This window comes from Quercus robur, chromosome 7 (genome assembly GCF_932294415.1).
Source record: "Quercus robur chromosome 7, dhQueRobu3.1, whole genome shotgun sequence".
NCBI classification, from domain to species: Eukaryota; Viridiplantae; Streptophyta; class Magnoliopsida; order Fagales; family Fagaceae; genus Quercus; species Quercus robur.
Genome location: NC_065540.1, coordinates 13692003 through 13714546, shown reverse-complemented (window position 1 = coordinate 13714546; position 22544 = coordinate 13692003). Strand labels below are relative to the sequence as shown.

Here is a 22544-nt window from a genome sequence, read left to right as displayed (position 1 = left end):
CACAAGATCTCAAATTTCTAAACCAAACCCACAATTGCTTTTGTCCCAAAATCACTATAACTGACCACGATCTGAAATGGGTACCGACAAAGGCATCGACAATGTGATTGGTACAAAGAAGACTCTAGTGTTCCATAGAGGTCGTGTTCATGATGGGGTCCGGACCAACTGGGTTGTGCACGAGTGTCAACCAACAGTAACTCTTCCTCACCAGAGAGCCTTTGTCCTCTGTCGCTTAAAGAAAAAAATGGATGAGAAAACTGAAGTGGCAACCTGCGATAAAGGTGAAGAAAGCAGCTATATTGCTTTTGATTTTGAAAATCCTATGCCAAAGGATGCAAATCTAGAGGTATATGATCACACAGAAGAAGACTTAATTGGAATCAGTCCTACAGCTGTTGCAGTAGTCGCAGAATTATGATGCCTCTTCCTCACAGCTTCCATTATACAATTGGTAGGGGGCACAAAAACGAATATTTTTCAACCAAAAAAAAAAAAAAAAAAAAGAAAGAAAACTCCAGTTCCTAAAAATCAAAGTACCCATCCTAAAAACCCCTAAAAATCAAAGTACCCATCCTAAAAACCCAGTTCCTAAAAATCAAAAAACCCAGTTCCAAAAAATCAAAAACCTTGTTCTCGTCAAAGTTTTCAAGGTCGTGGAACTCCCATCCACCATGACTCGTGACCTTTACCTTAAATCTGTGGTACCCATTGGAGCTCTGTACTCCCTTTCCCTCTGGTTCTCTAACTCCACCTACATCTAACTCTCTGTCTCCTTCATCCAAATGCTCAAGGCTCTTATGCCGGTTGCGGTTTACTCCATCGGGGTTTTGAATACAGGGAGAGGTGAAAACAAAGGGTGTCTTTAGAATATAGGGTCCAAATATACGAGTTTTGATTACAGGGAGAGGTGAAATTAGGAGTTTTGAATATAGGGTCCAAATATTAATTTTCACAAAACTCTCCCTTTTGATCTTGTTTTTCTTTCATTTTTGTGCTATTTTTTGTTTTGGCACTTGAACAAAATTTGAAACCCTAAATCGAGAACAGACACAAATACCTTGATTTTTTTTACCGAAACTATTTTCCCGAGCTTCGATGTTGCAAAACTTGTGTTTTCTCCCCCTCCAGACACTCCAAACCACGAAGAACACGTTGATATCACCACAGGTCTCTCTCTTAAAAATTTTCTGAGTTTTTGGTGTTTTGATTCGCGTTATGTTGTGTTTTGGGGTTAAGAGGTGTTTTTGTAACGGCTGGACTTGAGGTGGGTTACGGAGATTGACGGAAACATACCACAGGTGGGTTAAGTGATACTTTTCAAACTACGGGTAGGCAAAGTGATTTTAACCCAAACCATAGGTGGGTTATGTGTAATTATCCCATTTAATAATCATACTCAATTAGTCAATTTAATGAAATTGTTAGATCTTAAATGGGATCTTCTATAATTTCACACATGAGGGGTGATTTCTTGATTTTTCCAGGTCATTAATAGCTTTTGATTATTTTTAGATAATAGTAGATGAAAACTTTTAATTCAAAATCATATGTACGATAGAGGGTGTATAGGAGGTATGCCAATAACATTTTCCTTTGCTATATATGCAGCAAAAAATAGAAGCACAAAGAAAAACATACAGACGCATGGGAAAGAAAGAACATGATTGCAATCAATTTAATCTTTAATTTTAGCTATATCAATCTTAAATTTTCAAACTGCAATCAGGTATTCGGTATTGAAAAAAAAAAAAAAAATTATAACCAATACTATAATGTAGGACCTATTCCCATTTCATCTGTCTAAGTAAGCTAGCCTCAGATATTTTTGATTTGATCTTCTCACCAAAAATCTCTCGAAATTTGGGCACAAGAACCTGTTCAAATTCAGTTGGCAATGACTTCCAGTGCAGGCTTGGTTCTCGGTCTGCGTCTCTAAGAACCTTCATTATCTCCACCACTATCTTGCTCCCCTCAACTGATAAATAAATTCCATCCCTGGTGAAGAAAGCACACAACAACCAAGCTTTAGTCCAAAATTTGGGGGTTGACTATGGATCCTCAAGAAACTAGTTAAGGTTGGCCACACTGCAATTTAAATCCAACCTACAACACATGCAGCAAACTTACGCGAAGCAAGCAGTTGGCCAACCGTCCTTTTTCTGAATTGCAGTCCAAAGATCAATAGCCTTAATGTCCATCTCTCGACACAGTTCTAAACAAGCTTCTGAATATTGTTGGCAAGACTCATTTGTTCACACCCTCCTATTGAACCAGCAATTCCAGTAAAATATATGCAGTTAGAACTAACTGATTCTAGTTTAGAATGTGACATTTTAGAACTGAGAAATGCTCTGGGAAACAATTACAAGATTGTTGCTATAAGCACCTATATATTTCTTGAATTTTTGCTTCAAGGTGGAACACTAAGGGTTTGTTTGGATAGAACTTATTTTGCTGAAACTGAAAACAGAAAACTGAAAACACTGTAGCAAAATAATTTTTAAACGTGTGAATAGTATCGTGGGACCCATTTTTAATGAAAAAGTTACTGAAAAGTGTAATTTATGGGTCCGTGAACAGTGCACGTATACACTGTTCACAGTGGAAAGTCAACATTTGCGGTTACTATTCAATGAACAGTGCATAAACAGTAACCGCATTACTCCAAAACGCGTGAAAACAAAAAAAAAAAAAAGGAACGAAAACGCAGCTTTGAAACGCAGACGCAGCTTCAGTGGAATCCAAACACACACTAAGAAAGATAATGCAAGTCTTCTTTAAAAGGCTCTGAGAATTTGCACCAAATTGAATATGAATATTCATCAGGTAGTGCAAATCATATTTACTGCAAGCATTGACTATTCATTAGGTAGAATGAATTATCTTCAAAAAATTTTAGAGAAAAAATTATACATTATATTACAATACAAAATAATTATTTATCTCCACACATTGCGTAGGTCTATGGCTAGTATAGATGAAATAATATGCCCAATTTTTTTTCTTTTTTCTTGTTTTCCTTCTGCCTTAATGTATTTTCATGCCATGGTTGCTATACAACACACTGTAGATTCCCTCCATCAAGAAGAAGGAAGTGTTTCTAAGGGTAGAAAGTGGCTTAAAAATGTAAAGGCGGTAGAAAAGGTATAGTTAAATCTTTTACTTTTCATAAAAGTTTGTTTCACACTTAGCATCAGGTTTATATGCATGCACAAAGTACCACATATCATTTTTGGGTCCTTGAGAATTCCCAATCTTTAGTGATGAGGATTAGATGCATGTTATTCTAGTTGTGGTAGAGAAATCTTATTCATACTCATGAACTTTATATGGGCTTTCTTCCCTCTTTTGGGTTACTGAAACTATGTAGTCTGGTACTTCTTTGTGCTCCAAAAATGGAAAAAGAAAAAGCCCGCATTCTCATTGGGATGACTAATCCAAAAAAGGAAAAAGAAACACTGGATTCTGTTTCTATGTCCAGACACAATAATGGGGCTTACTTTGCTAATGTCAATATCAGTGCCTTACTGCCTCTGTCTCTTTCATAATTTCGTAGAGGATTATCTGTGACAACCCAGAAAGATAGATAGGGCCGTGCCGAAAGGTTGTTACTAGCGCAGGAGGGCACACATTTTATCAAGTGCAATTTTTCTTGCTCCCTTTCTCTTATGTTTTGGCCTCCATTATTTCATTAAAATCCCACCAAGGCACCAACCAAATTGGTGTTGCTGATTCTTATCCAGTCGGCTTTTCTTTGGTTTATATTCTATTTTCTAAATTTCCTTTGATATGTTTCATAAGACAACAATACAATATTCTAGTATAGACTTTGGGGACTTGGACAGTGTCAAGAAAACTGTTTCAATAGGTAATTTTTATTTTAGTGTAAATTTATATTTACTGATCAATATTCCTTTCTAACCTACTGCAAACCCAAAAAAAAAAAAAAAAAAAACACTTTGATCAATATTCCTTTTCTAAAGTATGATTCTGACTCTCCTTTATTAGTCTCTTCTCCAAAACCATATCATGAGCATCAAAATCTAATCGGAGACCTTGTTAGCGGGGAACAAATAGGTTGAGTGGCTTTTTTATTTCCCCTTTACAATAAGTGGAGAAGAAGAGATTTGAACCCAAATACACTCTTTCATGAGAATTTTTTTTTTTTTTGGAAACGCTTTCATGAGAAAATTGGACAATACTACAATTTACTGGCTAATCTTATGAGACTGCTTTTTTTAATAAAAGATTGTTTTTATTGAAGTATATATATTATTTTTTTAATCGAATGATGATATTTTTGGGTCTCCTTTTTATTCCTCTCTTCTCCGCAACCAGTCAGCTAGTAATAATAAATGTGGGCACTCGCTAATTTCAAGACATTTTAGAAAGCGAAAAAATACTAAAGCAAAAAGACTTTACAATAGAAGTGATAAAGCAAAAAGACTTTACAATAGAAGTGATAATGAATGTGATTAGTAACACATAAATTATAATACTTATCTAATAAAATTGGATTTTACTAATGTGTGCCCTTAGGGCATACATTAATTTCTATTTTTGGAAAAAATTTTCTCGAGAATTGAAAAAGTAATAACAGCTTTTTCAATTCCCGAAAAAATGTTTCTAAAAATAAAAAGCTTAAGGACACACATTAACCGGACCCAATAAAATTTATAACATTCCTAGCATTACTTCAGAAACAAATATTTAACATTCCATTAGTTATAATCCAAAAAAAATACCATTAGGGGTCCGTTTATAATACGGTCGATGAAAGCAAGGTACTTTGGTTGTATATTTAATCTTTGAACTCTATAAGAAGAAAATTGGAATATTGCCAAAATGTTCTCATTAATTAAAATATCTAGGTAACATTTTTTTCACTCAATAAAGCTTACTGCTAAAGAATCAGATGATTACATAACAAACATTGAGAAAGTTGACACTACATATGAACCATTTAAGCACAATGACCACACTAATTGCTATTTTTAACTCAATCTCAGGGCTGTCACAACCGAATTATTTGAAGAAAATGACAAGCACAATGACCACACCAAGCAACAGTCAGGTCGTGACCAAAAAACTTGCTCAGAGGCTAGTATTCAATAGGTTTATTACTTATTAATTTTCTATTCCCATTGCATGTTTCTGCGGAAGCTGCCCTCAGAGACATTCACAGTGGTATTGCCATCAGGACTGACTGGATCATAGGGTGAATCCTCTCCAAATTCAGCAAGCAGTGACTTCCAGTGTAGACTTGGTTCCCATTCTGCTTCCCTAAGGACCTTCATTATTTCCTTTACTACAATCTTGCTCCCCTCAGATGAGAAATGAATTCCATCCCTGAATAAGGATCATAGAGTAGTTCGATGAAGAATTAAGGCAAGTGAATTTGAAAGTAACATTTACTAATATCATAGTGATGCTAGGAATTTTACAATTTTACTACATAAATTTTACAAAATAATGTGTTACCAATCAAAAAGAACATTAATCAAACATTTATTTATTATGTATTTATGCTGTTAGAGTGACACCAATCAACTTCATTGTCATGTCAGTTTGGAAGTCATTTATTATAAAATTGGTAGTAGCTTTAGCACTCTTCCATCAGAGTTTAATGTTTATATTTCATCCACTTCAATTGGAAACAAAAGGGTTTGATACTTCTATTCCCTCCTTTTGTTAACTCATTTTTTCTTTCTTTTTCAAATAATAATAATAATAATAATAATAATAATAATAATGACAACAAAAGAGCATCACATCTGAAAGCAAACTCACGTAAAGCATTCAGTCAACCAATCATCCCTTTTCTGAATAGAAGTCCATAGATCAATGGCCTTAATATCCAAGTCCCTACACAGCTCTAAACAAGCTTCTGAATATATTCTGCAGGACTCATTTGTCCGATTCAGCTCTCCCAATTTATCACTGGTTTCAATAAAAATATGTACTATTAGAACTGAATAATTAACTCCTACACAGAAAGAAAGAAAAAATTACAATTAAAGTTATCATTATGAGCACCTTAATGTTTTGCGAATTTGTTCCTCGTTGACAGGAGGAGCACTCAGGAAGATAAGGCGAGTCTTCTCTGAAAGGGTCTAACAACCAAAAAAAAATTATGTTCAAATAGCAATAAAGCTGTGCACCATTGCTGAAGAATCAATTCAATAGAAACAATACCTTTAGATGCATGGCTATCTTCCTCATATTTTCAATATACTCAGGAAGTGGTACATGAGGGCCTATGCCAGATGGATGAGGATGCACTGAATCATTACCACCAAAATAGACAATCACCAATGAAGGTTGTATTGGTGCATCCTAACATAATAACACAAAAAAATTTAGCTTATTAGAATACCTAAAAAAAAAAAAAATGTTGGCAGCCTCATGACTAGTGGCGGAGCTAGGATTCGACTTTAGGGGGCAAAATTTATAACTAATATACATGTGTCTCTATAAACAAATACATTTTTTTTTTTTTTTTTGAGAATGAAAACAAATACATATTGTATATGTAGCATACAACATATGCATCATATATACAAAATATTAACCAAACTTGACAATTAAATGCCAGTAATATGAATAGTAAGTGATCATTCAATATTGAAAGATCCCCTAAAATCATTGTATATCATTATATTGTGTATATTTTATTAGTTTTTTTTTTTTATTAATATATAGCCAATAAAATAATCCCCTAATATATTTTATGGAATTTGTCATGTAATTGTTTCCAAATTTTATATCTTAAAACTTTTGAAAGGAAGCTTTTTTTTGCATGGTATTTTCGTCTCTTCAATTAAGACTTTTTCTTCTTTATTTAAGTTTATTTTTTATCATTGTTTATTTTTTATAAATTTTGAACTTTAAAAAATATTGATAAAGTAAAAAAAGATATGAAGATTTATGATATATCAATTGAGTTTGACTTTTCAAAAAGATAGGGAGATATATATACACACAAAGAAAAAAAGGATGTACGTGGTTGTTTACTGTGGCTTTGCACTTTACAATTTTATTTTGAAACGTGTAGTTGAAGGGGTCAATACAACTCAATTACTCATGCACTATTTATCACAGTTTCAATTAAATCTCCACCTTTTACTGCTACACACATAAAAAAGGAAAATTTTGGGCAGGTCGGGGGGCAAGTGCCCGCTCTCGACAGCCCCTGACTCCGCCTCTGCTCATGACTGCAACAACTGAACCTAGATAGACAAGAGACCCCTGGAGTTTCACAGGTCCAATTATATCTTATATTTTTCACTTAGAAATCAATCTTTGTATTAGATGGATGTTTCCAATTAATCCCAATTCACTTCATGATAACGTCAACCCCGTAATGAGTCAGGATTTATGGCACATGAACCACGATATATTAACCATGAAATTGATCTATTTCAAATGGAGAAAATATTTTTTTCTTGTTTTTACTCCTATGTGGATTTACTAGGAATAAACAGCTACTATATATTTCCTTTTAGATACTGAAAGGTATGGAAGAAACTATAACCTTCAAGTGTGATGTGCGTGATTAAACATAAAATACCTTTGGAAAGATTTTATCCAAAACCTGCAGAGCACGCCTGGAATTCCAGCTGGAGTATCCTCGCAAAAGTATGTCTGCCTTTTAAGAGTTAAAAATCTAAAATCAGCTCATAGGGCATGAAAATTTAGACTTAACAGAGAACATAATGAGCCACAGTTTTGATGGCACTGCTTTGGCCTGTCTGTTTCCTCTTGCACACACTTTAACAAGGAGTTAATGCAGAGTTCACGAGAGTCACCAGTAGGGCTAAAAAAACTCTCAGTATTGTGTTATTACTATTGCAAATTTTCCAGTTCTTGAGCATATCTTCCCTTCATTGTTGCTAGTCTCAGTTGCTTTTCAATTAAATATTCAAAAGACAAGCAGCTCCGGGAATTTTATTGGGAGTCATTTAGAAGCTTAAATTAAACAAATTTTAATAAAAAGATAACTTGAATATATTGTGTTATTTAAAAAAAAAAAACACGTGTATGAAATTTTATAATTTCTTTTTACAAATTTTTATATTTTGAAATCGTCACATGATAGTTTTTTTTTATCTGTTGTCAAAGTAGATGTAACTATTTTATTTTGTTAAGTTTGTGTAACATTTTTATTTTTGTGTATTTGTCATTATTTATTAGTTATTTCATAAATTATTGACCTTATATTAATTATTGACCCACATAACTATACTCATCCATACATAAATAATATATTTAACAATCACTAACTTGACTATTTTTTTTTTTCTTGATATACTAGTTTTATAACAAAAAGTTATTATAACATCATAATAATATACACATGTAACAAATCTTCTGTATTTCTTGGTTATTAAATTATATAAAATTATAGTATATTTATACTATACATGTCCACCTTCACACACATCACAATTCACACAAATAATATTATATCAAAAAATAAAAATTGCACAAAATTAGTATCAAACACATATACACACTCTCACATATATATAATATAAATTTATAATAAAGAGAGACATTCAGAACTCACAAATACTCATATTTTACTCTTCGAGTCAGAGATATATAGAAAGTTAGTCAGATAATAGAAATGAGATGAGATTTATGAGAGAAAGGGAGAGTGATTTGTGTTGTTAATTAGTTTTGGGATAAACTGATCTATATTGTTTGATTTTTGTGCTAAATTGATTTATGATCAGGGTGTGCAAGATTTAAGCCAAGTTGTGCAAAAATATTTTTAAGGGTAATTAAATTATTTGCAAAATGCTTCTGAATAATGATCTACCCATTATTCATCTCAGTACAAAACCTACAAGATTTGCTTCTATACGTATGTCTCACTTTACAGTAAAAAAGAATATGAAAATAAATGTAACATAAATTTGTAAAAGGTTTTTGTCATTAAAAAGGATTGCAAAGTTTATAAAACCTTTTTCATAAAGATATAGTACGGAATTTCACTGGATTGGCCAGTACAATCCGGTGCAACCCAGAATTTGACTGAATAAGTAGGTTGAGTTTTGGCATGAAAAATTCCAGACATTTTGATCATTAATATGGAACAGAGTTCAAAACTTTAGTCCTTAACGTTCCATAGGAAATAGAAATGCCCATCCTATCATAATCTATGTAGATCTTTAACATATAAACAGTAAATGTCAAATCCAGTGTACAGTGCGAGATAATTATAACGTTTGGATAACCACATACATATGTTTCTCAAGTGCACAAAGGAAAAAAGAAGAAGTACCTTACGAGCATATAAGGTAGCAAGAATTGCACCCCATCCTTCGTTGCTAAAACTATTCTGAACTATGGAAGAACCAAACAATACAAACTTAGGTCTCACTGGTCCAACCATTTCTCTCTGAAGAAATACACGTTGCAAGTGAAATTTATAGACCTTGTGTCGTCATGGACTCATGGGCAAACGGTCATTTTGCTATTTTGTGGGGGTGTGGTGTGAATTAAGCAAAACATTGGTCATTGTCACATTGACCACTTCCATAAAAAAGGTTAATGGAATATTTTTCACTTTTTCAGGATATAATCTTGATAATATCTAGCTTGACAAGCCACTTTGCAGTTTGCACATCCGTGAAAAGATATCTCATGAGACATCTTTCATAATATGTGAGACTCACATATGTTGTGAGAGGAATGTCTCATAAGTCCGTCTCATAATAAAAATTTTCTCGTGATTTAATGGCTTAGAGCCACAGATTTTGGAGGGTGAGGGGAGATCCTTCCGTTTAAATCCTTAACTTCCTTACAATATTTAGTTTGCTTTGTAACAAATGGCAAAGCTTCAGGAAAGTTTTTAATGTACTGGACCGTCAGAATGAGGAAAAATGACCAAAGTGGACATGTATTATTTATATCTTGACAAGTTCAAAGCATTTGAGGCACTGGACAAAATCAAGTGCTGTGATAAGTGGATGGGGTTTTAATGTTTTATTGATGCAGGGCCCAAATTGTGGCATAGGCGTGTGGCGTGCATATGCCTTTTTTTTTCTTTTTTTTTTTTAATTTTAATTTTTTTTTCTGAAAAAAGTTTAGAAAAGTCAAAAGTGTATTGATAATGTGAAAAATACAGTGAGTATAACAAGTGAGGTCATGCTCGCAGGCAACCGGCCAAGAAAAGAAAATAAACCAGCCTGGTACTTAGTAAGAAAAGGCCGCTCCCACCCCAGTCTCACGGCATTCAAAATAAAATTTATTGCGAACATTCCAAATAGACCCGGTTGTGATTGCTCATGATGTTTATTGACAGATTGAATCTTATAATTTCAAAAGTAACAAATTAAACCATGATGTTTAAAGAAGTAATAAAAAATTAAACATTTAACCATATTAAATTTTAGACATAATATAATTCTATTTAAATGGGTGAGGTTTAATTTATTACTTTTTGAAATTTTTAGAGTTAAATTAATATATAAAGGGTATATATCATTTATTACTTTTTGAAAATTTAGACACAATATAATTCATAAAAAATTTATTACTTTTTGAAATTTTAGAGTTTAATTAATTTGTTACTTTTAAAACTTTATAAAGGGTATAATTTGTTTTTGAAATATCAGAATTTTTTTTTAGAAGGAAATAAAATATCAGAATTTAAATTGTTACTTTTGAGGGTATAATTTGTTTTTGAAATATCTACTTTGTTACTTTTGAAATTATAGAGTTTAATTTATTACTTTTAAATTATAAGTTTAAATAGTAATTTATCTTATTATTAAATGGTATAGACTTTTTAACTAATTTTTTACCATTAGAACAAGTGGTAAGAGTCTCTTATCCGAAAAAGAAAGAAAGAAAGAAAGTTCGAAGGCCTAATAAGAGTCTAATATGACGGGAAGAAAAAACAAGCATATATGTAATATGGTCTGTAGATTTTTCATGTGCAAACACATTTTTTTTCCCCTAAGAGTCTTTGTAATAGGATTTCCACATTCATGATATACTCCACCATTAATTTAATAAATGGATTTCATCATAAAGAGGGACTCCACCATTAATTTAACCAAGTTAGTAATTTTTTACCATTAGAACAAGTGGTAAGAGTCTCTTATCCGGAAGAAAAAAAAAAGAAAAAAAAGAAAAAAAGAGAGGTTAGTTCTATGGCCTAATAAGAGTCTAATACGACGGGAAGAAAAAACAAGCATATATGTAATATGGTCTGCAGATTTTTCATGGGCAAACACTTCTTTTTCTTTTTTCTTTTTTTAAAGATTCTTTGTAATCAGGTTTCTCAAAAAAAAAAAAAAAAAAAATCTTTGTAATCTTGACACAGGAGCCCATCCACATGCTAATAAAGTAACACGTGATTTCTCTCTCTAAAAAAAGAAAAAGAAAAGTAACACGTGATAAGAAAGTACATTAATATATTATGAGTCCGTTTAATAGAAAATTTATAGGTACTTCTAGAGCATGGATATGTATATATATATATATATATATATATATTTTTTTTTTTTTCACATTCACGATGGACTTCACCATTAATTTAATAATTAAGTGGCTTTCACCATAAATATGAGAAGAGAAATTGAACATGTTGCCAAAAAAGTTAGTCATTTTTTTTCCTATAAAAAATTTCTAAAATAGTTTATCAGTAGATGCTAATAGCAATAATATATAAGAGGGTAGAGAGATGAGATTAAAATGGTGTCAGTAGAGAGGTGTACTTAGAACTAATGGTTTTAGATCATTAGGAAAAAAAAAAAAAAAGTAGTAATGGTTTTAGGATGGAGTCATAAAAAAAGTTCTAGAATTAAAATTGCATATGTTTGCCACAAAAGATTGATGTCATTTTGTCATCTATATCTATATATATATATCTAAAAACTTAAGCATATCATTTATTGTTATTACGTTTCAGTTGAGTCACATCAGTGGCCATATCACCTATTTATTTTCAATAATTTCTCTCTTATTTTTTACTCTTTTTATTTATTTATTAATTTTGTAATTTACTGTTACATTTTTCTCCAATTTTTTCCCTTTCTTTTTACCTTTTCATCTCCCTACTACAATTAACATTAATATCACTATTCCTTTATCCCTTCATCTTCCTTTTATTTTAACTATTCTTATCCCCATCCTCTTACTATAAATTTGATATTCTCTCTCACTCTATACATATTTTATCACATAAAAAGGTCATTACTCTATCTCTTTCTCATGTTTTTATTCCTTTTTTTTTTTTGGTATCTTTACTTTATGTTGATAAATTTCCAAATTCTTTAAAACTCTACTATTATTCTTCCCCTCTCTTTCTCTCTTCCCCTTTTTTGTGTGGATTTTTTTTTTTATATTTTATATCTTTACTTTAGGTTGATGAGTTTGTGTGTTCTTTAGAACTCTACTTTAGGTTGATGCATACCCCTACAAAAAATAAGTAGGATTAAATTGTATTTCATGCTCCAAACTTTTTGGTTTTGTGTTTTTAAGTTGTTATATTTGTTTTCTTTTCTTTGATTGTTAAATGCTATCATATTGCATTATAAAGATATTATATAAGAATATAATATTATTCAATTACATAACATGATTTGGATAATTTGGTGTGACTATATCTTTTATTTTGACTATTCTTCTTCTCATCTTATCTATATATCTATATATAAAATAATAGGTGAAGCAGAGAGAAACTCAAATTGTAATTTCAAATTAGAACTCTAATTTTGTGCCACGTATCCAGATTGCAATTCCAAATTAGAACTCTAATTGTGTGACATGTGTCTAAATTCGTGTGACATGTGTCTAGATTCATGTGAATATCACACCAATTTCAATATGAAATTAGAGTCTAATTTTGAGTCATGTGTCCCAATATATTTTTCTAAATTTAGGTGTCAAGTGAAGACCACACCATACATACATATACAAATTTCCTCAAATCACGTAGGAGTCTTTAATGACTCTCTCGTTTTCTATAAATTTAGCTAATTCAAGTCTCTCCCAAAAAAAACTATTATTCTCTTTCTTGATTATTTATTCTTTTTTGCAACTTAACTTTAGGCTGATGAATCATTGTATTTTTTTATAACACTATTTTGGGTTAATAAACGATTTTATGCGTGTTTTTGAGTTCTCCATCACAAGCCTTTTCTCTCCATCTTATAGCTTTTGTTTGATTTTTGTTTGACATAATACTTAGTTATTTTTAAAGTGAAAATTAGAATTTATATCAAAATACAATCTTGCTATGTATTTGAATGTGTTTCTCAACTATTTAAGTAATATCAAGTGTAATTTTGTGATGAGCTTTGATTATTACAATATCTCATTTAAGAAATGAGAAATTTGAATAATATATTGGAAACTTAAAGAGTTTAGTTGTAAGATAAAAATGGAAAACACAACGTACCATAATACAATTTAGAAAAATATGGACTACCTCAAAAAGAAATAATTTCAATCAAACACACCAAATACTAAAATGATATAAATATATATATATATATATATATATATATATATATAAAGATGGATAGATGAAAAATAATTTTAGAAATTTTTTTATTTTTAGAGAGAACAAATTATACATCATACTACAATTACAAAGTAATCATATAATCTCATGCATTGCGTGAGTTTACGACTAATCTCTATAAAACCGTTATTATTGTTGCTAATTAGATTTTTTTATTTTTTTATTTCTAGTTAGTATTTACATACAATCTTTTTTTTTTTTTTTTTTTGAGAAAGATCATTTACATACAATCTTGTTGTTATAATATTCACCAGTTTATGAAGGGGCTAATGTTAAAAAATAGAAAAGTGCTACATCCACAACATTTTTATAATATTTTCACAACAAATCATAGGTGCTAAGTTGTTATTGGTTTTATTTTAAATCCACAACATGCCACTTAAGATTTATTTTGAACATATTGTGAAAATGTTGTGAACTTAACATTTCTTTAAAAAATATGAAAAGATAACAGAGAATCTTTATGGTGATAGGGAAGAAATTTTTTATTTATTTATGAAGAAGTGCCAAAGAGCTATTGTTTAAATTGTTAAGCACATTTTAAATGAACTATGTACTATACAATATTTATTATGTATCATTCTTCAACAATTTTCATTCCCCCCCCCCCCTCTTTTTAGCTTTCTAATATGCATCCTATTCAAAGATCTTTTACATTTTTTTTTTCAAGCCATCAATATCATGAATTCTCTTATTTATTTACTAAACTCATCACACACGCTTTATACGTGTAATAATGCTCTTTTTTATTTATTTATTTTTTTGTTTACTATTATAATGTTTAAAGGTGATATATAAATAACCATTTGTATTATTATTATTTTTAAATAAAGAGGTAAGGTAACATGAAATAATGTTTAAAAATGAGATAGAGATAGTGTCCTAAGTTTTAGGCTGAATGGAGATGATAAAAGAAAAAACCTAAAACTTTGGAACAATAAATTACTTTTTTAACCCGTTTGTGTTTTTAAATTTAAAATTATTTAACTAAAAGATATTATTATTTTAGAGAGTTTAAAAATTTGTGTGAGGGTATTTTAGTACACAAAATATTTAAACCCAAATAGGAAATTCTCTTATTAATAGTATAGATAGAAGATTAGGGTTCAGTGTTCACTTGCCTCTAAGACCACATGGCTTATTGGACTATATTCTTATCATTCCATGACGTGGACCAATGGAATTTTTTTTTTAATAATTAGATAAACACCAAGTACAGTTAAGTAAATTTATGTATTTATCCACAATTTTATTAAATATATGTAAATTTTTTAATGATATAGAATAAATCATTACTTAAAGAATTCAAGATCTTATAAGCTTTATATATATATATAAAGAGAGAGAGAGAGAGAGATACACATTTTTTAAGTGATAAGTTTCCAAAAGATCTAACGGTTAAACACTAACCTAATTAATAGCATATTCATCTTTATTTCCTCTTTCTTAATTTATTAATTACATTTACAACTATCCTAACTTTTAGCGGGAGAGAGGAAATCAATACAAAAATGAAAAATATACACATAATAACTTGAAGGGTCATTTCCATATTCTTTTGACTGCAATGACTAAGTTGGACTAAGTCCAGCAATTTTACACATTGAAGTTGCTGAAACCATCATGTTGCTTCAAAATGAAACAAAAATTTTCAATGAGATTGTCCTCTTCCATTTCTATTTGAATGAAAGAGATGTTACTTACCAAAAATAGAGACAAAACTTTTCATCCCAAACTAATTCTTTGCACGCCCATCATGGAATTTTGTTTAGGGAAGTCATTAAGAAATTTAAATAATAATAAAAAAAACTTGAACATATCAAGTTATAGACCACAAAAAAAAAAAAAAAAAAAAACATGAATTTTTACAATTTCCTACTACAAGTTTTCAAATTTTGAATTGTTACACGATAGTTTATTATGAGTATTTATTGCCAACATGGCTAGCTATGACTATTTTATTTTATTAATTTGTCTAAATTTTTGTTTTTATGCAGTTAATATTATATACTTGTCATTATTTTTATAAAAATATTTTAAACTAAATGACCAAACTCAACTCATTGGTTCTATATTAATTATTGACGCACACAACCACACTCACTCATATATAAAATAATTCACTACGTGTTTATTTAACCAATCAAATACTTTAATAATCACTAACTTTGCAATTTTTTTTCTTGAATTTTTCTAATTTTATGACAAAAAGTTATTATAACATGATAATTATATACACTCATGTAACAAATCCTCTCTATTTTCTAATTATTAAATTATATAAAGTTATATTATATTTATATTGTACACGCAAACATCCGCATACATGTCATTATTCACACAAATGACATTATAAAAAAAAGTAATATACACAATCAATATTAGACATACTCATACATTTATAATAAAAATTTATAATAAAGAGTAACACTTACAATTCACAAATACTTACTCTTACTTTAGAGTTAGAAATATTTGTAATAATGGTATATAAGATTTAAGTCAGGGTGTACAAAAATATTTTTTTGAAAAAAAATTAATGTATGTATTAAACTAACAAAAAAATATTAAATATATATAATTCTTTTTTCTTTTCTTTTTTTGAAGTCAGGGGGTTCATTTGAACCCCCTGAACAAAGAGTAGTGCCACCCTGCGCCCATGTGTATGAATCAGAAGACTCACATGATTCAAATGATCATAATAATGTATCATAGAACAACATTTTAAAAACATGAGACACACCCAATAGTCGCCAACCCACAATTTAACTATTCAAAAACAACAGCCTCGCCCACTTATGATTTCCACGTGAAGTAGGGTCCTTAAAAACAAACATCAACGGACTTACACTAGTGTGGCTCTAGGCTTAACAGGGCTTTCATCAATCAGTGTAAAGAACTAGTTGAGGATAAAAGGTTTGTTTCAATTAGAAGGAGCATGGATTATAGAAGAGTTGTTCCAAATTTCAAATGAAGTGAGAAAGAGAGATAGTGAGGCATCAAGTGAAACATGTCTTATTAAGACAAATAGCTAGGGTAGCTCAAGTAAACCATAACTTAATAGTATCATAATACAAGTATGAAGTTGTGCTTGTGTTGGGTATGGTCTGATGGAAACGTTGATCACTTGTACTGTGTGAGGAGATCATTGCGGGTGGGCAGTGATACGTGATGGTTTCTGCATTGTTAGACTTGGTCTTACTCCGTTGTTGCCATCAAAAGCAAATGAGAACAGCGGGGGCAATTGAGAACCAATAAAAACTGTCAATTCAATAATTATGAAAAAATTTGTGAAAATTGTTGCATAGGCAACATTACTCAATAAAATATATGAGTCTTAAGTGAACCCATTACTTACTTTTGTGTGGTTTTATACGAAAAATGGTACTTTTAGCCTTTTATCTTATGTCTGGCAGGGTTGTTATTGCATCTGGCAAGTTGTTGTTTGTAACCAGGGGCAAAATACTTTGTTAGATATAAAACTTCAGTATTACTTACGAATTTTTGGGAGGTCAAAAGGCTAACTAAGCCCATCGATTAATCCAGCATCGGAACCACCCCATCAAAAAAATTTTAATGACAACTTTTGTAACTTTGTTCTAGAAATGTAGCCCACTACCAGTACCAGGATGTCTTTGGCAATATAAAGCAAGTCTTTCCTCTGTTAGTTTGGTGTGGTACTTTTTTTTTTTTTTTTTTTTGCTAAATTCTACTAACATACTTTGAGATTTGGGCTAATGCCAATTAAATCCAAGAATGTTTTAAAACTAGTCAATTTGGTCCTTAACGCTAACTTAGTCTTTAAACAATTAATTATTTTCTTTCAACTGTTTTAGGGACTAAGTTGACTTTAAGGATTAAATTAGTTAGTTTTGAAATGTCTTGGACCTAGTTAGTATTAGTCCAAATCTCAAAATATGTTAATGGAATTTACCCTTTTTTTTTTTTTTTTTTATATTTATAATAAGATAGTTGAAGATTGAGAAATTTAAACCATAATATTTCAATTGAAAATACAGAAAAAAACAGTATCAAGCAATCAATTAAGCTATGCTATGCTCGTAAGCACCTTGGCTATTTGGTGTAGACATACACATTCTTATATTTATATATAAAAAAACTAAAATCATAAAAGAACCTAGAAATAGATAATAGAATATACAATAGACCCTTAGCTACACACACACAAAAAAAAAGTGAAACACAAATACAATACGCATGCATATTGGGGTCTGACAGATATCAAGTGCTTGACCTCAAAATAAAGAGAAAATCTTTCAATCCTAAAAAAGAGGAGAGGAAAAGGTCAGAAAAATAATGAATTGTCTGCCTCACAAGTCAGAAGTCACAACCTTCACTAGTCACTGTAGTTATCGTTAAGATGATTCCAACTTTTATACCCAAAAAGAAAAAGGAAAGGACCAAAGGAATTTTATGCCACTTTTTTTTTATCTTCCGGTTGCAGAATGATAATGATGGCATTGTCACAAAGGTTATAGGGCTTAGGCCCAGCCCAACTCAAGGGGCTAGGCCTGGTACAAGTCACACTGCTAATAGCAAATTAAGCCCATAGTAACAAAAGCCCAACAGCTTTTTCCTAACTATCCAAATGAATCAAAATCTTCTAAGTTGAGTTGCACCATGCAATTACTATTTGTTGGGAGATGTAAAATTTAAAATGGTAAAAAAGTAAAAGATAAATAAAAAGGTAAAAAGTTAGAATAAATTTTTACCATTTTAATTTTTACATTTAGTAATTGTATGGTCCAATACGTCAATAACCTTAGTCATTGCACGAAATCTAAATTTTCTATCTCATTTCTTTTAGAAAACAGCTTTTATTATTATTATTAAATCAGAAATATGTTTGGTAAGCTAGAAAAAAAATATCTAATGATATATATATATATATATATTTATATATATATTTATATATATAGACAAAAGAGTATTTGTGAAACTCGCTAGAATGATTAGAGAGCTTTGAGTATAACTCTCATAAGTGAAAATTTGAACCTATCAAACTTGCAGTTGAGTATTTTATTTTATTTTTTAAAAAGAAAGAGTCAAGTAGGTACTTCATTTGGGATAGTGACTTTTACACATTTTTGTGCTTACTACTCTTACATTATTATTGCAGCCAATTATCATATCTATTAATTTTAATATTCTTGGTATGTATGGTAGATGCAATGACATATAATCATACTCAATTATTCAATTCAATGAAATTGTTAGATCTTAAGTGGGATCTTCTATAATTTCACACATGAGGGGCTATTCTAGATTTTTTTTCCTGACATTAATAACTTTTGATTATTTTTAGATAATAGCGTATGAAAACTTTTAATTCAAAATCTAATGTACGGATAGAGGGTGTATGAAAATAACATTTTCCTTTGAAATATGTAGCAAAAAATAGAAGCACAAAGAAAAACATACAGACAGATTGGAAAGAAAGAACACGATTGCAAATATGCTTATCAAATTAGTCTTTTATTTTAGCAATACTGATCTTAAAGTTTTAAACAACAATTAGATATTTGGTATGAATTTTACTTATTTTTAAATCAAACTAATACTATATGGTAGGACCTATTCCCACTTCATCTGTCTTAGGAAGATAGCCTCAGAGAGTTTTAATATGGTCTTCTCATCCAAAATCTCTCGAAATTCAGCCTCAGGTACAAAAACTTGTTCAAATTCAATTGGCAATGACTTCCAATGTAGACTTGGTTCCCAGTCTGCCTCTCTAAGAACTTTCATTATCTCCTTCACCACTATCTTGCTCCCCTCAGCTGAGAAATGAATTCCATCCCTAGAGAAGGATCCAAGAATGGCCAAAGTAAATTAAAGGAAAGCACATTTATTCTCTCCACCCCACCCCAAAAAACCCCAAAAAAAAAAAAAATTTATATACACACACAAGCAACAACCAAGCTTTAATCCAAAATTTTGGGGGTTAACTATGGATCCTCGATAAAATAGTTAGGGTCGGCCACACTACAATTTAAAACCAACCTACAACACATGCAAGCAAACTTACGTGAAGCAAGCAGTTGCCCAACCATCCTTTTTCTGAATTGCAGTCCAAAGATCGATAGCCTTAATGTCCATCTCTCGACACAGTTCTAAACAAGCTTCTGAATATTGCTGGCAAGACTCATTTGTTCGCACCTTTGCCATTGTATCACTAGTTCCAGTAAAATATATGCAGTTAGAACTCACTGATTCTAGTTTAGAACGTGACATTTAGAACTGAGAAATGGTCTAGGAAACAATTACAAGATTGTAGCTATAAGCACCTATATATTTCTCGAATTCTTGCTCCATTGACAGGAGGAGCACTAAGGAAGATAATGCGAGTCTTCTCTGAAAGGCTCTGGCAAACAAAAAGACCCTCGTTAGAAGATGCATCAAATTACATTTTCATCAGGTAGTGCCAATCGTATTTGTTGCAAGCACTAATTCAGAACAGTGGTTAAGGCAAACTGCACCAAATAATTGTCCAAAAAATTATAATAGTTTATAATGATTCTAACTTGTGCAGGCTACCACATATTTAACCAAATTGATTGATAATCAATGGGAAAATAATTAAAAAAAGAGGTCCTCTTTTTCAAATTGGATTATTTACTTACACAAATTCAAATATCAATAAAGTATTAATGTAGTCTGAAAGATTACCTTCAGATGGATTGCTATATTCCTCATATTTTCAACATATTCAGGAAGTGGGACTTGAGGGCTTACAGCAGATGGGTGAGAGCGCATTGAATCATTACCACCAAAGTAGACTATCACCAAAGAAGGTTGTACAGCAGCATCCTAAATTGAATTACAGAAGATAGGCATTAAAGTACACCTATAAGGAGGAAATGCAAATATATGCTAAGTAACAACATGAACAAGATGAAATAGATAAACAACAGATCCTATTATACTCGTTTATAACATCATTTCACATAAGATGATCAAATTAAACAGTTAATCCACTAACTTAGAGGCAAGAAATCTATTCATAAATAGCCTACTTGGAAGAAAATTATTAGATGCGGTATGGTTAAAATAGAGAAATAACAGACTCTATTATACTCGCTTATAACATCATTTCACATAAGATGATCAAATTATACAGTTAATCCACTACCTTAGAGGTAAGAAATTTGTTCATTATAATTTATTAGTGGAAGAAAATAGCTTACAATTCATTATAATAGCTTACTTGGAAGAAAATTATTAGTGGCGGTATGGTTAAAATTTAACAGTACATTATACAATACCTTTGGAAAAACTTGATCCAAAACCTGTAGAGCATGCCTCGAAGTCCAACCATTGTATCCTCGCAACAAAACATCTGCCTATTCCCAATTGCAGACCAAAATCAGTTATGCTAATAAAACATATAAGCAATAGCAGAACATGTATTGGACAAGAAAATGTCAAGAACCTTTTTTTGTTGATAGTCTGGTCATTTACAACTAAGCAATTTTTCTCCTGATTCGAATATTTGACCAAATAATAGTGAAATTTAGTGCAGGGGACAATGGTAATGCCATAATTGCCTATGACTGGATACAAATCTAGCTTTTTGGATGCATGATCCACTAACCCTTTCTTTTACTATAACTAATTCCTCAAGGACCTCAACTATCTAATAGAGAATTTGAAGTCTTATCAAAGACAACATTCAAAGGTAATAACTTTGCCACAAGTATTATATAAACACAATAATTTTGGTTCATACGATTTCTTTCTTCAAATTGAGGATCTGTTTGGATACTGTTTATTGCTAAAAATTGAAAACTATATTGTAGCAAAATAATTTTTAAATATGAAAGTAGTGCTGTGAGATGCAGTTTAAAAAAAAAAATTACTTAAAAAAGTCCTTACGAATCCCATAAACAGTGTACGAGACTCACATGTTTAAAATGCAGCCGCAGACTTAATGGATTTCATGGCAATCCAAACTCACACTGAATATACTCATCTACTATAAAGCTAACGAGGGGTCTCTTTGAGATTAAGGTTTTGCTATTTGTGGATCTTATTTCTGTAGGCAAAAGTTGGTGGATCCCACCACCAACAAAATGACAAGAATACTAATTAATCAGTGATCACCACCAAATTGCCCCCCCCCCCCCCCCCCCCCAAAAAAAAAAAAGTTTTTTTTATCTTTATCGCATTAAACATGACTAAATTCTTAATGTATTTTCTTCTTTCTTATTGTTCTGAATAAATTGGTATCTATGGCCCAAATACGAATAGAGATTGACCCAGAAACAGAAAAAGGAGAGAAATTGAAGAAGTACCTTACGTGCATATATGTCAGCAAGAATAGCACCCCATCCTTCGTCACTGTAACTGAGTTGAACTATGGATGAACCAAACAGCACAAATTGAGGTCTAATTGGCCCAACCATCTCTGTTTCCACTTTTCTGTCAGACACGCACAAACACAAACACAGGCCGAATGGAAGACACACATAAAGATGCTTTATAGAGAGCAAAATAATATGTACCTTGTTGTAATATGGCTTGATTTTGCCTACTTGGTATTGGAGACCAAGTCAAACATGTCTTGCTCGTTTTGCCGTGAACAACAAGAACTAGTACTCTCTCTCTCTCTCTCTCTCATATATATATATATATATATATAACCGAATCTTATGAAACTTTCATAAATTTTCACAATATTTAAATAAAATTATCATTTTATTTGAATAAAATTATTTTTGTTTAATCCAAACTTAACCAGGAATGAAATTCTATCTCCCTAACAAGTCCAACTTAAACTCAAACTCATCATTATCATTTTTTTAAAACAATATTATTTTTGTTTAATTCAAACTTAAAAAGAAATGAAACTCTATTTCTCTAACAAGTCCAAATTAACCTCAAACTCAAACATTGATAATAGAGAAATTCCTAGACCTGTGAGATGCAAAAATAGAGAGAAAAAAAAAAATATACGCCAAAGAAAAAATAATCATACACA

The 22544-nt window shown here is 30.8% G+C and overlaps 3 protein-coding genes across 6 annotated transcripts; all 3 read right to left on the bottom strand.

The window, feature by feature from the left end:
• Positions 1-576: 576 nt before the first annotated feature.
• Positions 577-2201, bottom strand: LOC126691040 (GDSL esterase/lipase At2g38180-like). The gene is made up of 4 exons (XM_050386119.1): positions 2131-2201; positions 1878-1998; positions 693-863; positions 577-591 (listed from the first exon to the last, which is right to left on the bottom strand). The coding sequence occupies exons 1-4, from the start codon at positions 2199-2201 to the stop codon at positions 577-579; spliced, it is 378 nt and encodes a 125-aa protein (XP_050242076.1).
• A 2637-nt stretch (positions 2202-4838) lies between these two features.
• Positions 4839-9441, bottom strand: LOC126692369 (GDSL esterase/lipase CPRD49-like). Its single transcript, XM_050387961.1, has 6 exons — positions 9293-9441; positions 7574-7651; positions 6199-6339; positions 6040-6116; positions 5794-5943; positions 4839-5352 (listed from the first exon to the last, which is right to left on the bottom strand). Exons 1-6 carry the CDS (start codon positions 9401-9403, stop codon positions 5139-5141), a joined length of 771 nt encoding a protein of 256 aa, XP_050243918.1. The 5' UTR covers positions 9404-9441; the 3' UTR covers positions 4839-5138.
• Positions 9442-19021: 9580 nt separating this feature from the next.
• LOC126692366 (GDSL esterase/lipase CPRD49-like) lies at positions 19022-22174 on the bottom strand. 4 transcript variants are annotated; one of them, XM_050387955.1, is made up of 7 exons: positions 22069-22174; positions 21859-21971; positions 20830-20907; positions 20234-20374; positions 19852-19928; positions 19593-19739; positions 19022-19364 (listed from the first exon to the last, which is right to left on the bottom strand). In XM_050387955.1, the coding sequence occupies exons 2-7, from the start codon at positions 21967-21969 to the stop codon at positions 19142-19144; spliced, it is 777 nt and encodes a 258-aa protein (XP_050243912.1). In that variant the 5' UTR covers positions 21970-21971; positions 22069-22174; the 3' UTR covers positions 19022-19141. The 4 variants fall into 4 exon arrangements, with proteins under 4 accessions (XP_050243912.1, XP_050243911.1, XP_050243913.1 ...); XM_050387954.1 differs by lacking the exon at positions 22069-22174 and having other exon boundaries at positions 21859-22062; XM_050387956.1 differs by lacking the exon at positions 22069-22174 and having other exon boundaries at positions 20830-20903; positions 21864-22050.
• Positions 22175-22544: the final 370 nt, after the last annotated feature.